We start from the raw sequence: 16794 nt of genomic DNA on the forward strand, positions 1-16794 counted from the left end.
CGGGGCCTCGGAGAAGGGGCGGGGCAAGCGTGCTCGGTCGGAAAGTTGGCGACCCGAAGCTGGGCCCAGGTCCGTGGAGGTGGTGGCGGGTTACCCTGCGTGGGGGCGTTGTGCGCGTGCCGGGGTCCCTGAGCCCCGGGTCCCAGCTGCCGAGCCCCCCAGCCTGGGGGTGACACTGAGAGGAGGGCTGCGAGTGTTTGGGGCCCCGCCACCCCTCCAATGCGCCCCTGAGCGGGGTGCGCTGGGAAAGGGAGTCTTGCTCTGCAGGGCCCAGGCTGAGGCCCCGCGAGGAGGAGACGGGGGGGAAAAAGAACTACAACCCCCACAATGCCCAGCGCGGCAGCGGGGGCGGCGCCGGAGCGAGGCGCGCGTGCCGGGGGCGTGGCCGCAGGGGGGTTGTCCTCCTCGCGGGCGGCGCGCGCACAGCAGCCGGGTGTGCAGCCGCCGCCGCCGCCGGAGCTGGAGCCGCCTCAGCCGGAGCTGCCCCGCCGCCGCCGCCTCTCTCTCTCCTCTCCCCGCTCCGCTTCGCCCGCGAGCCCAGCCCCGCCCCGCCCCGCCGGGAAGATGGTGGACCGCGAGCAGCTGGTGCAGAAAGCCCGGCTGGCCGAGCAAGCCGAGCGCTACGATGACATGGCGGCCGCCATGAAGAACGTGAGTCCTGCCTCCCCTCCCCCCCAGGGTGCGGGGGCCTCCCCAGCCCCCGCCTTTCCCGTGGGGCTGCGCCCCTCCCCGACGGGGCAGCCCCGAGCCTGGCGCTGAGGGAGCCGGGGGCTGCCCCGAGAGCTGAGCGTGGGTCGTGGTTTGGGGGGGGTCCCCCCCCGCTAACGGGATTCTCCCCCCCCCCCACAAGTGGCCTGTCAGGCTTGGGCCCCCTTGCTCTTCCCTTCTACCGCCCCCCCTTCCTGGGCGGGGCTGCCCCGCGAGGTCCCTTTACCCCTTCCCGCGGGGGGGGGTCTCTAGGGTCGCGTTCCCTCTCCTGTCTGTGTTCGGGGTTTGGTCGCCGGGGCTGGGGAGCCCCGGCCGCCGCTGGGGCTGGGGTTTGTCATGAGGGGGCGTGCGTCGGAGAGGGAAACCTCCGCGTCTGGCTCTCGGCCGGTGACTTGCGGCTAAGCTGTTCCGTCCCCTGGGTTTGGAGGGCGGGCTCTGAGGACTGGCTGCCCCAAAGGGGTCTGAGGCGCCCTGGAGCTGTGCAGATGCCGTTGCTTTCCCCCCTTTCTCGCCCCCCCCCCCCGTATCTGGGCGGTGCCGCTCCCTGCCAGCTTGTCCCGTTAACTCCGCTACTCTGCGCCACCCCCCCCCCACACCCCCCATCCACCACCTCCTGACACGCTTCTCCTGGCAGGTCTCAGGGAGCCTTCTCCCTGGAGCCTGAGCTCTCTGGCTCTACCTGTAAAACCTCCTCTTAGAGAGTTGCGTGTATGTTGTCTCTAGCACCCGATCTCACTGTTTCATTTTAAATGCTTTCTTAGAGGTCCTGCGTGCTGCTCAGGGAATTCACAATTGTGTGTGTAATTTCTGTATAATCACGCTGAGGGACTTTTATGCATGTGTTCCCTTATAGCTGTTAAACATCTCTCAGCTTCTCTAATGCATCCCCTTTTTCATGTCTTCTGTCCTGTATTGTCCTTCTATTTGGGAAGAGCATATACCTGTCTCTTCAATGATCTAAGTTGGTTTGTTTTTTTATTACTTTGTTTCAAGCCTTATGGATTTAGCCTTATTTTCATTTTACACTCTTAAAATAAAGACTCCGCATTTATCAGACTGATCTGATTTGTGATACTTAATGTTCCTTATTAATAAATGCAGACATCATTTGGAATAAGTAAGAAATCACTCTGATCTGATCTTGCAAACAAAGCAATCGTGGGAGGTAGTATCAAGTCATTCCAGAAGATTCTGCATTTGTCATATTGCAGAGAGGCTAGACTGGGTGGAGGGAGGGAGGGAGGGGTTGCTTTAAAGGGGAAAACTGTTCTTTATATTTGCCTTGTTAGTCAGGTCTGAGCCTTTAAGAGAAGCTGGGGTGTCCTCCCTTGCTGAAGAAAAGTGAATGCTGATCTTGGAATGTCGCAGTCTATCTAGGATGCACCTCTCTGTGCCTATATTGCACCATTTTGTCAATAATCTTCAATTTTTCAAATAGGCAGTTGTCAAAACCTGCCTGAGAATGGGAAAGGAGGAGATGTATCAAATGAAATATGGAAAAATCAGAATAAGATAATAGCTTGACAGTACTCAGGGATTCTAATATCTAATGTTCCTCTCTACTGCAATATGAATTTTATACAGTTCTCTCTCTATTGATCACTTCAGTTATCAGTTTTAAGGCAGCTGCTTGCTATGAGTGGCAAGTATTAACTCTTATTTATATAGGTAATGTATCTATACTGTTGCAAAGCAGAATGTAATATGGCTGAGGACATAACAAGGAGTAAGTTATTGCAGTATTTCCATTCCTGCAAAAACTTGACGAGCACACTTACACCAGTTCTAGATTTAAAAGAAAAATTTCATTTAATCAAGGAGAGGGTTAATCTTTTATTGACCATCACTGAAACAGCAATTGGGATAATGTTGCATCTCCATGGATGCGGTTCATTCAGCCTTTAGAAACTGATCACCCTGGGGACTGTTTGTGCTAAAGCCTCTTACTTCAACAAACAAAAGAGGAGCTTTGTTCTTACAATACTTGTAAAACTCTGCTTAAATTTGAGCTCAATTCATCAGTGATGTGTCACATTTAGTTATGCCTGCTATTTGTCCCATCCCATCCCCCAACTCCAGTTGTGCAGGAGGTTTGTGACCTCATGCTCATTTCCGTAGCAACACGTATGATGTGTCTCAATGAAAGAAGCTGCAATGCACCCAGGTGGTAGCAAAGAGGATGCAAATTGCATATATTCAAGGTAATGCTGAAATGTAATGGTACAGTAATCCAACTGGATTGATATTCCCTGCAGAAAACTACTGTTAGGTCTTTCTCAGTTGTCCTTTCACAGTGGGCCTATCACTTCCTGACAGGCAAATAATGAGCTTTATTACATCAAAATTTCTTATTTGCTTCCTGTTGTACAAAGCAGTTTTTATGATAAGACGTTGAATATTTGCAGTGGCTCTTCTGTTAGTGGAAACTTTTTAAGTAGAGCAATAGTTAATAGTGAACAACAGATATTGATAGTATAATTGCCTTTTTAAATTGTCATCAGTAACTTAATGACTGATTGTATGTGATGCAGCTTCCAGTTACCTAATTAAATGAGCCCAACACATCCTTTTGGGAGCTCTTAAATGCAGTCATTCTATTAAGGGGTTCAGAATCGGTTTGATACAGTAGAATTCAACTGTACTCTTTAAGCCTTCTGAAAAAGTTTAAAATAGAAAAAACGTACTGAATGAAAATACAGTCATCTTATTATTCAGTGTTTCAACACTTGACTTCTAGTAGGAACCATCTTTATTAAAGCAAGATTTTTAACTTGCTAAAACCACTTAACCTATGATGCACTTAGGGCATATGCAAACAGAACTTGCTAGTGATTCTGTTTAAGCAGGTTAGTATTACTTTTAGTCTGTAGCTCACGAAAGCTTATGCTCTAATAAATTTGTTAGTCTCTAAGGTGCCACAGGTACTCCTTTTCTTTTTATTAGTTTTTGAGCGCATTAGGCTTATTGAGATGTCCCAGTAAAATGGAGTATGCTGTGTTGCATTTGCCATGGAGGATCAGGATAAAACTATATTCTATAAGGCTCTTGATCGGTCTCTCTGGATCGTCTCTGTATTCTTCTAACTGTTCAGTCAGTCGTAATGTCAACTTATAGCTTGATTTCTAAAAAGCCAGCTAGAGAAGGTTGGTGGTTCTCCCTGAGTAGGCTACTAAGACTCTGAACAGAACATCACTATGGGCACTTTGGAACCCTGTCAGTGCCTAAGTGGAAGTGAGCTTTTTTTGTCTGAATTGGGCCTCTAGGAGGCTAGCCTAACTTACCTTAAGGCTTATGTTATACAGCTGCTTATGCCATGATGGATAGATCAATACCCATTAGCTGTAAGGAGTGGTGATGCCTTTGAGGCTTTTCTGAAGTGGAGTCCTTCCAACCCTTCCAAGTCGTGATGCTTGGGGAATTGTTTCCTGCCTTTGGGTGGTTAATCTATACTACAGTTTTCAGCCTTATTATTCCACCTGTCCTGCCATAGGGAGTGTCTTTCAATGCACACTATCTGTAAGAAACTACTTTTGAAGGGCAGTTTTTGGAAGCATTTTAAGGCTTCAGGACTGTGGTCTTTGTGTTCTTCAGTGTTCTGTGAGCAAAATTTTTATAGGGACTGCATTTATGCAGCATGTAATAAGAGCTGTCCAAACTATCTCCCTGGTTCTGTCTAGCTTCAGTCACATCTTGTCTCCTATAAAATTTTTAATCTCCAAGGAAATTCAATTATGTCATTTTAATACTGAATCACCTTCATATTTGCTACATTAAGAGAAATTTACCTGTCTTCACTTATTAAATTAACAAATCCAGCAGTAGACTTTTCAGGGGATGGAAAGTTCGGGGAAACTAGTAAACCCTATATGAATGTTTCTCTTAAAGCAGGTGTCCAAAATATTATTGTTACAGAAATCATTAAGCTGCGTCTAAAACCACACACACAAGTTGATAAAAAGAATGGATTTAGGGATGGCTTTAAAAGGTTTCAGCAAATGTTTCTTGATCACTAATGACTCCCTGGTTACTTGATTCCAGGTATCTAAATGTCTATATTACATAATAGTATTAGGCTATAGTGTGATAGTCTAGTAGTAATCTATAGTACTATATATCTATAACTAATCTATACCTGTACATATAGCATTAAACAAATAAATACTAGAGATTACTGCTGCTTGGAGCTTACAATTGCTGCTGGATCAAGAACATAACACTAGTAGACCACAGTGTGTGGGGAGGACATCGGTAAACATGAAGTACAAATTGTTTTTGGGGGAGAGACTTGTACCTATGTACTTGCTGTATTCAGCTTGAGTGAATAATTTCCAAGTTTCTCATTTGGTCCTGAAGAGCTCAAATTTTAATTATGCAACAAGTGTTTGGCTTATCGGAAGGCCTCACGGAAGAACAAAAATACTAGAAAGGGATATGGAAGAGTGGTTGACTAATATCACAGAGGCTGTTCCAGTCTTAAGGGTCAACATGGAAAAAACATACTAAGTGTGGAATGACTAGGCAGGAGTAAATTGGTAGGCATGGGGAAGGAGAAACCTAGATCCTATGTGATCTGGAATGGAGCTGTGCAGAACCTGGACTGAGGATGACTAATTTTTAAATCTTTTTGGCTTCCCCAAAGACAAGGGAAGTGAAAGAATGCAGGAGGTGATTTTAGCCACATCTTGGAGGGGAGCACAATGAGAAGGAGGGAATTCAGAGGGGACGTGGCTGCAGAGGATAATACAGGAGGTGAAATAGGAACTGTTTGTGGTATCTGAGTAGTATCTACTGATGTATACTGAAGCAGTAAGATTATAATGCATAGGCACCAGGGCAGAATCAAGGTTACAGTATAGCAGACAGCAAGTAGTCTTATATGACTTCTAGAGAAATCTAGACCATTATGGTTGTGTAGCTAAAGTCTTAAATATGAAAGAGCCAAAGCTGTTTGCATAGGCACAAGGGGCATAGTTAAAGTTCTATGTATTGCAACTCTTCCCTGTAACCTTAGTGTCTTTTAATGTGTACTAGTTTTTTAGGCTTTTGTGAATACCATTGATCTTTTTATACACGGTATCCACAGCATTCATTGTGGATAGCTCACTGGTGAGTGAACTAATGTTACTATAGACCATAGTTGAAGTTCTCTGAATTCCCCAGATGCAAAAATCCTCTTGTGGCTCTTTTTGCTGAGATGATACAGGTGTTGGCCATCTTGATTCCTGTCTGCCACAAGAAGGGGTCTTTCAGTGGGCATGCATCATAACTGAGTGAGGTTGCTATGAGCCCTCAGAAGGAGCTTCCAAATATTTAGGCTTCTGAGCCTAATATGCCAGCAACCCACTCTCTGCCAATTGTAAGTTTCTCTTAAGGCTTCACTTTTATGCAGCTGTCTTTTTTTTTTTTTTTCTCTGAACTCCTTTGAATTTCTGGTCCTATCTTTTCCTGCTGTTGCCTTACATGATTTCAGAGCAGCCACAAAAGGGGTCATGGTACACTGACCCTAAATGCTATGGCAGAGCTACCTAAGTCTTTGACAGGTTTCAGAGTAGCAGCCGTGTTAGTCTGTATTCGCAAAAAGAAAAGGAGTACTTGTGGCACCTTAGAGTAACAAATTTATTGGAGCATAAGCTTTCGTGAGCTACAGCTTACTTCATCGGATGCATTTGGTGGAAAAAAAACAATTTTTTTTTCACCAAATGCATCCGATGAAGTGAGCTGTAGCTCACGAAAGCTTATGCTCCAATAAATTTGTTAGTCTCTAAGGTGCCACAAGTACTCCTTTTCTAAGTCTTTATGGAACTCCAGTATTGGATGCTATGGCAAATAGGGCAGCAGCCTGAACTGTGTGGGGCATCATTTTACTGAACTATCTAAAAATGAAGAAAAAAACACTTTTTGAATGTTTGACTACCTATTTTATGCAGCTGCAGGAATTGAGAGACATGTCAGTGGAATCTGCGTGTGGAAAGCTACGCTGTAATTGTAGCCTCTTTCACTTTGGTTTTTTGTGCACTTACATTCGTAATACTGATGGCAGACTGACATGAAAAAAAAATCCTGTATCTAGATGGGATCTGCTAATTTGTTATGCAATTCCCTCAAGTTGTAGGCAATAACAGTCATGTAGATGGTACTTGGTATTGCTCAGTTGGAATAAGTTGTAATATGGAAAAACAGGTGGGGCAACACTCAAACTCTACAACCCAACTAATGAAGTATTTGTTTTCTTTAATGTAGCAAAGACCTACAAAAAGAAACAAGGTAGCCTAATAAAGCCACAGACCATCCTACTGCCATTGAGGGTTAGTCTATATTTTTATAACATTAAAATAGGTAAATACAACCCATGGGTTAGTAGTGATCTTTTCTGTGCCCAGTCCACAGATGATGTGGTTGTGTTACCACTCTGCTTGAAAGCCTGGCTTATAGCTCAGGTAGAGACAGACTTTTAGCTTTGGAGTCTTAGGGTCTACCAAGATGTTTGCCTCAGCAAACATAGCTACTGTATTGCATGTCTGCCTTAAGTACTTTGTTCAAAGCTGTGTACTGTGTGGCTAGTTGACACTTCGATTTTTGCCCATGTTAAAATCCTTTTCCAGGTGTACTAACAGCTCATTTCACAGAATAGGTAACCACACATCAATGCATAAATAAATGGGGGCAGGAATCTCTCTACATAAAAATACAAAATCTTAAACTGGCCATCATCTTCAGCAGCCAAAGCCTGGAGTCTTCTCCACTTGCTTACCTCCCAGCAGAACTCCCCTGACTTTAGTTATTTAACATGTACATCTTGGGAAAACCTACAGATTTATTTGCAAGACAGAAGAAACACACTGGGTTTACCTTTGAAGAATATACCTGGCTGCCATACTCAGCAGCACTTCAGTACAAGTAGCTCAGCTAACAGTAATACTATAAAACAATGAGTGGTTATGATAGGGTTAATAGATTTTTGAACCTGAATAATACTGCAACATAGCAAGACAGGGCTAGATGTAGACAATGTTGCCTTAGATAAAGGAGACTCCGCAGGTAGTCAGGCGCTGTTGGTGGTGGTTGGGTGCAAGAGTGAGGAGGCTATGTCAAGGTGAGTGTAGCATTACTCTTGGGACTTGCTGCATCAAATCACCCTGCCAGTTAAGGATGGCCGGTTTACAAGAGCTGGAGACTCTTGCAGATCCCTGCAACAAGCTTCACCATGACATGCATATAAAATCACTTCTTGGTGTATGGACTCTATAAAGATGTGGAGGTCACCCCAATGTACCTCCTGCAGTCAGGTGCAGGCCGCAGATGAACCCTGCCTCTGTTTTCTTTCACCTGGGTATAAACAAGTCCAAGCAGGCTTTCCAGTATTAAAGTGCCCTCTTTAGAAGGTCTTGTCTTAATTAATGGAAAATGACAACACAACAACCAAAAGCTTTACTCCAAAGACGGTGCACCAACCTTGATCACTCTTAGGCTGGATTCCCTGCCTGGAGCTTGGGTTTCTGCTAAGCGTTCAGCCACATGCCAGTCTTCCCCCACCAGTGTGTTTTTTGCTGAGCAACTCCCTAGTAGCTCCTCGGGGTTCCACACCCACTTCATTCTCCTGGACTGCTTTGGTCCCTTGCCTTAGGAGCATCTTCTCTCTGGACCTGTTGCTCTGTTCTCCAGGGAGACGCCGTGGTGAGTAGTTTCCTAACTAGCTCCCCTGAGGAGGAACCTCTCTGCTCTGGGGCTAGACTGAGTTCTCATAAGGGGATAGCTCAGTGGTTTGAGCATTGGCCTGCTAAACCCAGGGTTGTGAGTTCAGTCCTTGAGGGGGCCATTTAGGGATCTGGGGCAAAAATTGGGGGTTGGCCCTGCTTTGAGCAGGGGGTTGGACTAGATGACCTCCTGAGGTCCCTTCCATCCCTGATGTTCTAGGATTCTATGATTTGCTGGTTAGGCAATTAACTATCCATAGGTGGATCTGAGTTGGCTCATTCTCCTTAGAGTCTGTCACAGGTCAGCTGGATGCTGCTCTCCCCTCCCTACCCATCAGATTCTTTTTGTCCTTGCCATAGTTTTGACTGGCATACTGGTGGCACATTGGTGCATATTCCAGAACAGCGAAGTTACAGCAGAGGTTGCTAAATGCAAATCAAGGAAAAATGTACTATCAAACACTCAGTCCTATAAAAGCTATAGAAACAGCAATCTAAATTGATCACAGAATTCCTTATGCAACCGTAACACCCTATTTCCACACAGACCATTAAACTGAAAACTCCCTGCCAATGGACCACTAAAGCACGTCCTATTGAGTCTTCATGCTATCTTGAAACAGGCATTATTTGACAGCTTTGCTGCTGTTGGTTTGTCTTATCTGGCTTAAACTGAGGACTCCATTTTGCTCCTTGGCTCTTTGCCAACCTGGTTTCTCTAGCCCCAAAACAGGCACTGTGGATGATGCCTACAAGGGAAGTCATCAAAGTTGAAGGGGGAGGCATTGAGGTTAACGTCCAGTACCCTGCTGAGAGACCTAATATACACCACTCTAAGTGCAGGAAAGCTGCTCCTCATGTTGCTAGCATGTTGTTTTCTGTAGACCCTGCTTGTGGTAGGGCCTAGGTGGTGTCAAGTAGGATAAGGGAAAGTGTCCAGTTTATCTTGGGCTCAGCTGCTGGGGCTAGGAATCGTTCTCTTAGGCTTCTCTCTTCCCAGTTGTTGCCTCTTTGGCAAAGACACACGTTTCTTGCTGCTGGCTGAGGGTTTTCCATGCTGCACAGTTGCCTTCCTGCATTGTGAGTACCCCAGGAATTCAGTCCGTGTAAGCAGACCGGCTTTGCTTTCACCTCAGAGGCTATAAACAGCTTAATTGCCCATAGCTATAAGGTACCACACAGCTTTTTTTTTTAAGCAAGCATGTTTATTCTTAAGGTGAAAGTATTACAGAGAAAACATAGTAAAACAATAAAGAACCTACATGCATGCTAATAAGCTTACCAGAGATTGTCCCACAAGGACTCTGGTAGGAGTCATTCCTTCAACCCCACGTAGAGGATTTTCCTCTTGTTACAAGTTCATAACACCTTTTGCTCAGAACAGAAACCCATCGTGAATCAGAGTCCCTCCTTTATACAGTTTGGGCTTTCAATCTGGGATCCCTGGGAACATGTAATCAGCACACAATGGATTTCTTCACAAGCATAGCTTCAAAAGGTTGGGTCTGAAGGTGGGAATTTGCATTCACCTCCTCCCAAGTATGTCCTAGGAAACCCACTCAAATGTTCATTCTTGTCTGGCACACTGGGTCCCAGAATTTAACATTTAATCATGTCTCCCCACTAGAGATGTTGCATACAATGACACTAATAAACATTTGCATTTTTTATACTAGGTCACACTAGGGGGAATCTTACCGTTTTCTCTTCAGAATACTCCTTTACCTGGACTTTCATGTCTCTTCCTCCCTACCTATGCATTTTTGGATGTCTTCAGATCCCTACTCTGTATTGCCACTCAAAGCTTTCCTAGATTCAGAAGAGTGAAAATGGTTCAATCCTGGTCAGTTTCACCACTGCTGTTAATGCAGTCTAACAGCATTTTTTGAACAAAAAAAATAGCAATATTGAGGGAGTCTTGTTTAGTCATTTGTAATTCTCACAATGTATTTCTTCAGCATCAGTAAAAAACCTATTCTTCTGCTATTTGGTGCACTGGATAGAGAAGTGGAGAGACTCCTCTTACTCTGTCACTTCAAGAAAAAGATCTAGGAGCAGTCAAGTGAAATGAATTAGGTGGCTCAACTTTAGGGCTGTTTTGTTGGGAAGCAGTGTAACTGACCAAGATCATGTTTGCTTCAAGCTGCTGCTGCTCTCCAACTCATGGGCCAGAGGTCTGTTACTTGCTATGGACAAAAGGTTTTCAAGACTTGATGTGCTTTATGAAGCACAAACAAATTCTTTCAAGTCAATAAAATGACTTCAGAGAGTGCACAGGCATGGGAAAGAGTTGGCGGCAATAAATGTAAACCAGTATCTGAGAAAATGTAGTGCAAAATTTCAAACAAACTAGAACTTTCTCCAGTTTGATCATAAACCCAGTGGGATATTGGTAGCCAAAAGCTAGTATTCTGATTTTCTTTTATGGCTCTTAAATCAAGGTCTGATATAAATAGTAAGACACCTCATCACTGCCATGGATCTTTTGTTCTGTCTTCAAGGAATATACTTCCATAAAGACTATGGGGAAACTACTAAAACTGTCAATTTAGTTTTTAAACTTGGTATCTTAATGATTCTCTGCTTCCCTAAATCAGGCAGCATTCCTTGTTGAGTTTACTTGGTGTTTGGGTAGAACAGGTGGTAATCTCAAGTGTGAAGTACTCAGATTTTCACACTGAGGACCTACAAAAGAATGAGACGAAGTATCTGTTAGTCACTGTTAGCTTCCTGGCGACTGGTGGGGGTGCTCTTGATTTCTAGTCTTTAACTGTTAATCCTCGACACTTATTAAAGCTCAAGGCACGTGAACAACTGTTGGGCTTCAGCAGGTGGAACGAGGCTCCATGGGCTGTCATGTCATCCTAAGTAAGGCTATTGGTCGTGGTCATGAGTTCAGCTACCCTCTTCTATATGCAGATCTCTTCAGAAGAAGGCTAGCTGAGCAAGCCTCTGTGAATATTGACAGATTAGGCTTGCTATAGCCAGTGCAGTGGAGTATAAGGGTTTTTAATTTATACTACTTGAAGCATGTTCAGTTCTTCTTACAAGCAGCTTCATACTAATTAAAACGTGCTATGATTCTTCCTCTGTCACTAAAACTGATTAGTATGGTAATACTAGTCAGACTTTTTTCCATGTGCCATAATAACCAGCCTTAGATATAGTTCACCTCTGAATGGGTCATAAGAATGGCCATACTTGGGTCAGACCAAAGGTCCATCCAGCCCAGAATCCTGTCTACCGACAGCGGCCAATGCCAGGTGCCCCAGAGGGAGTGAACCTAACAGGTAATGATCTAGTGATCTCTCTCCTGCCATCCATCTCCACCCTCTGACAAACAGAGGCTAGGGACACCATTCCTTACCCATCCTGCCTAATAGCCATTAATGAACTTAACCTCCATGAATTTATCCAGTTCTCTTTTAAACCCTGTTATAGTCCTAGCCTTCACAACCTCCTCAGGCAAGAAGTTCCACAGGTTGACTGTGCGCTGAGTGAAGAACAACTTCCTTTTCTTTGTTTTAAACCTGCTGCCCATTAATTTCATTTGGTGGCCCCTAGTTCTTGTATTATTGGAACAAGTAAATAACTTTCCCTTATTCACTTTCTCCACACCACTCATGATTTTATATACCTCTATCCTATCCCCCCCTTAGTCTCCTCTTTTCCAAGCTGAAAAGTCCTAGCCTTTTTAATCTCTCCTCATATGGGACCCATTCCAAACCCCTAATCATTTTAGTTGCCCTTTTCTGAACCTTTTCTAATGCCAGTATATCTTTTTTGAGATGAGGGGACCACATCTGTACACAGTATTCAAGATGTGGGCGTACCGTGGATTTATATAAAGGCAATAAGATATTCTCGGTCTTATTCTCTATCCCTTTTTAAATGATTCCTAACATCCCGTTTGCTTTTTTGACTACTGCTGCACACTGCGTGGACGTCTTCAGAGAACTATCCACGATGATTCCAAGATCTTTCTCCTGATTAGTTGTAGCTAAATTAGCCCCCATCATGTTGTATGTATAGTTGGGGTTATTTTTTCCAGTGTGCATTACTTTACATTTATCCACGTTAAATTTCATTTGCCATTTTGTTGCCCCATCACTTAGTTTTGTGAGATCTTTTTGAAGTGCTTCAGTCTGCTTTGATCTTAACTATCTTGAGCAGTTTAGTATCATTTGCAGACTTTGCCACCTCACTGTTTACCTCTTTCTCCAGATCATTTATGAATAAGTTGAATAGGATTGGTCCTAGGACTGACCCTTGGGGAACACCACTAGTTACCCCTCTCCATTCCGAAAATTTACCATTTATTCCTGCCCTTTGTTCCCTGTCTTTTAACCAGTTCTCAATCCATGAAAGGATCTTCCCTCTTACCCCATGACAACTTAATTTACATAAGAGCCTTTGGTGAGGGACCTTGTCAAAGGCTTTCTGGAAATCTAAGTACACTATGTCCACTTGATCCGCCTTGTCCACATGTTTGTTTGACCCCCTCAAAGAACTCTAATAGATTAGTAAGACACAATCTCCCTTTACAGAAACCATGTTGACTTTTGTGCAACAATTTATGTTCTTCTGTGTGTCTGACAATTTTATTCTTTACTATTATCTCAGCAAATTTGCCCGGTACTGACATTAGACTTGCCGGTCTGTAATTGCCAGGATCACCTCTAGAGCCCTTCTTAAATATTGGCATTACATTAGTTATCTTCCAGTCACTGAGTACAGTAACTGATTTAAAGGACAAGTTACAAACCATAGTTAATAGTTCCGCAATTTCACATTTGAGTTCTTTCAGAACTCTTGGATGAATGCCATCTGGTCCCAGTGACTTGTCATGGAAGAGCAGCTGACATACTAAATTTTCATGGTTATTCTGTCATGAACAAACGCTATTTTAAAAAAAAAATAGTATTGTGGTGGTAGCATGAGTGTGCTTGAGTTTCTTGGTTTGACATTTTGAGTAGTTAGTGTACCCATGATGCTTTCAGAAAGTAAGAAGGGTTCAGCAATTGTACCATACTTTGCTGGCTCACATGAACTTGAGATGGTCTGTTCTTTGGAACTTAATGTTATTCCAAGTATTTCATTCCAGTCAATATGAAATGGTATTTCCTTTGCCACTTAAATTCATTCTCTCTCTCTCTCTCTCTCTCTCTCTCTCTCTCTCTCTCTGACTCCCTCTTCTCCCCCCCAAGAAGGCGAGAAGGTTGTGAAAGCTTTCATACTGGACAGCGTATTAGAAACCTAACATAAAATATTTTGTTAGAGATTGCAAACAAAACCCCTTTAAACCCATTTGAGGTTGTTGACTATGATTAATCTCTTGCTTGATTCTGGTGAGCCAAGGTTTCTTGCATCTCTGGTGGCTGCCAGGGTCTCTGTAACTGAGGTACATTGCTTTCAGTTCGTGGCCCTCTTTCCAAAAAGGGAAGGAACCCATTGTAAGACTTGTTAATATTAGAGGGGACAAACTCCTGTGTGTAAAGCATAACTTGATGTGATGCTTAAAGACAATTGAAATTAAGAATGGCATTTCTGCTTTACCTCTGTGCTTGTTATGGTTTCAGGGTGTTTCGAAACTGGTTGTGGCTGTCACATCTTTCCAGAGTCAATCTTAACATGGTGATTGGTGTAGACCTTTAGGTCATCTGTTCTGTGGTCACCAGGCTTTGGCCATTCTCCTTTGCCAGAATCTTAGCGTTCGGTTTTTAATGTTTAAATGGACACCCTTTTCCCTCTCGTCTTGAAAGAGATGGAAGCTGGTCACATGTGTCTCCAAGAGCTGTCCTCGGTGGCTATCAGTATCCAAAAGGAACACTATCCATTTACTTTTTTAAAAACATTGGCTTGTTTGGATAAGCCAGGGTTCTGAAAGGACCCTTTAAATGGGATTTTTGAGTCTTGCTTAAATAAAATTTATGGTCCTTGTTTAAGGGAGAGTTGGGTGGCCCGAAGAACACTACTACAGAATCTCTGGTCAACCCCACCCCCTTCCTGTCTGCGCACACATACCTCTTCCACCTTTTCAGCTTCTACTTTGCTGCTGTTAATATTGAATGCTATATTATAAAGCCTGGGGAAGAGCATATGTATGAACCCCTCTCCATGTTCGGAACAGTGAATGAATGCCCAGAGCATGGGATGGATGAATTTCATAAATTTGCGTTTGGGACACAAACCAGCTGAAAAGTGAATATGCAAGGAACTGTTTATCAAGGAGTGCCTTCCCCACAACACACTGTCTTATTCTTGCTGAAGAAATTCAGTCTCTTAACTTCTTTCCAGTCCAAAACTAATTTTATTACACTAATTAGCATTCACCTCCCTCATTGTTTCTGTATTCCCTTTCTCGAATGGTAAGTATACTCAATGGTATGCAAAATTGTTAATTGTATCAAATGACTACTTAAACAATAACTCAGTATAAATGTGTAGAAGCAACAAGAGTGCTCTTAGTGCGGCAGTCTCTAAACTGCTGCTTGATGTTAGTAAAAAGCCTTAAAGGTAAAAAGGTTTCTTTTGGGGGAAACTGGATAACTATCCACAAGTAGGGATTTCACTGAATGTCTTCAGGGTTATCGCCCCACAACTGCATACCGAGTCATTGCATGTACTTGTACTGATCTGATGTCATCACTGAAGTGCTTGAATGGGAAGTCTGTGTTTGGGGTGCAGTTGAGGCAGAAAGTAAGTTGGTTTTTCAACGTTCTGTGGCTCCTTAAGGCTTTTAAAAATGTAGACTGTGCAGTTCTTTTCTTGATTCACTTGTCCTTACAACCTCCTAAGTACCACTGCCTTTTACTGGATGGTATGGTGGAGTTGCCCTAGTGTATGTGGAAGCGTTGCCGTTTAGTAGCTGTACTATTAGGGCCTATGCCCTGATGACTACAAATATGGAAGCTTACTGAGGTACTTCTAAGATTCCCTGAGCTCTTTTCCTGAGTGAGGATCAATAGATATTTTTGATCCAGTACGTACTAGGATGTTCCGTGTGAACAGCAAAGCATCCAATCCTGAGACTAATTGGAAGGATTCAGAAAAAGTGAACAAAATGACTGTCATTTAAAAATAAATATATCTATATATCTATATATATATCTATATATCTATATATATATATATATATATATATATATATATATATATATATATATATCTCTCTCCCTGCTAACTTTCAGCTGTTAATCCTTCTGAGGCTTAGTTCACTGCATATTAAAACTCTCTCATATGAATTGCAACTCGCAAGGTCTCATTAACCAGAGAGCAAAAAGAGTACTTGTGGCACCTTAGAGACTAACATTTATTTGAGCATAAGCTTTCGTGAGCTATAGCTCACTTCATCGGATGCATTTGGTGATCCTTTTCTTTTTGCAAATACAGACTAACACGGCTGCTACTCTGAAACCTAACCAGAGAGCCCAACTCTTGACTTCTGAACACTGGGAACATATAGCTTGTATGTCCAATTAACGTTTTCTGGCTCTCTAAACTCTGTTGGGGTAAAGCTACTACCTGCTGTCACAAGTGGTGCAAGGCTGCTTCAAGGCTTGAAATAGGACAGTGACATCATGCAGCTGAAGGCATGGTGTTGACAGCATGGCTAAAGAGAAACTCCTCTGTTGAACAGCTGATGGCAGAGGCAGCTGCAGTGATCCAGAAGAAAATTGCCAGAGTGAGGAGACAGACACAGCTCAGGAAGGATGTGGTTAAACTTCCAGGTGTTATGCCCACACTTGTGTCTGGATCCGTAAATGTGCTCAGCTAGTTGTTTCCCAAAAACAAGTTTGTTTCCCTGTCCTCTCACTGCATAGAGATATTTAAAGTATTAAACCAAAGTATTTATCAATAGTGTAGTGGCTGTACAATTTTTCATTCTGGGTCACTTAAGAATGGCAGCTACAGTGCCAGGCTACAAGAGAAACTCGTGTTAAGGAGACATGAAGTACATATAATTGCTTTAATGTGGGTGCCTCATGGGTTATGTTGAGGACTTCTGATTTTAGTTTTAACCAGTAGAACACCATGATATAAAAAATGAAATGGGTATTTATCCAATAAACACCAGAAATGTTTAAGGGGCTTGTCTACATGGTGCAGTAATGTGGACTGGGATGTGATGTCTAAAGCACGCTAACACGTGGATGTATTGGCCTGCGTAGACCTACTCCTGCACACTAATGGTTCCATAGTATACTTTAATGCGGTGCTGTTTGAACTGACTCTACATAAAACTCGAAATTGCTAAAAAATAAACCAGTTAAGAAACCCCCCAAAAACATAAGCCTGTATTATGTTCTCGCCTCCCTCAAATGTTTTCAGCTATTTATTTTGAATGCAGAACTGTAATAGTACAAAAATTCTCTACTTGCCTGTAGCCCCA

General features: G+C 43.2%; 1 protein-coding gene across 1 annotated transcript in view; it reads left to right on the forward strand.

Moving 5' to 3' along the window:
• Positions 1-363: 363 nt before the first annotated feature.
• Positions 364-16794, forward strand: part of YWHAG (tyrosine 3-monooxygenase/tryptophan 5-monooxygenase activation protein gamma) — a 43505-nt gene continuing 27074 nt past the window's right edge. Inside the window, exon 1 of the mRNA XM_038375632.2 lies at positions 364-651. Coding sequence (XP_038231560.1) covers positions 565-651 — 87 coding nt within the window. The 5' untranslated portion in view covers positions 364-564. The remainder of the gene's footprint in view (positions 652-16794) is intronic.

Source organism: Dermochelys coriacea, chromosome 17, assembly GCF_009764565.3.
Source record: "Dermochelys coriacea isolate rDerCor1 chromosome 17, rDerCor1.pri.v4, whole genome shotgun sequence".
In the NCBI taxonomy this organism is placed as follows: Eukaryota; Metazoa; Chordata; order Testudines; family Dermochelyidae; genus Dermochelys; species Dermochelys coriacea.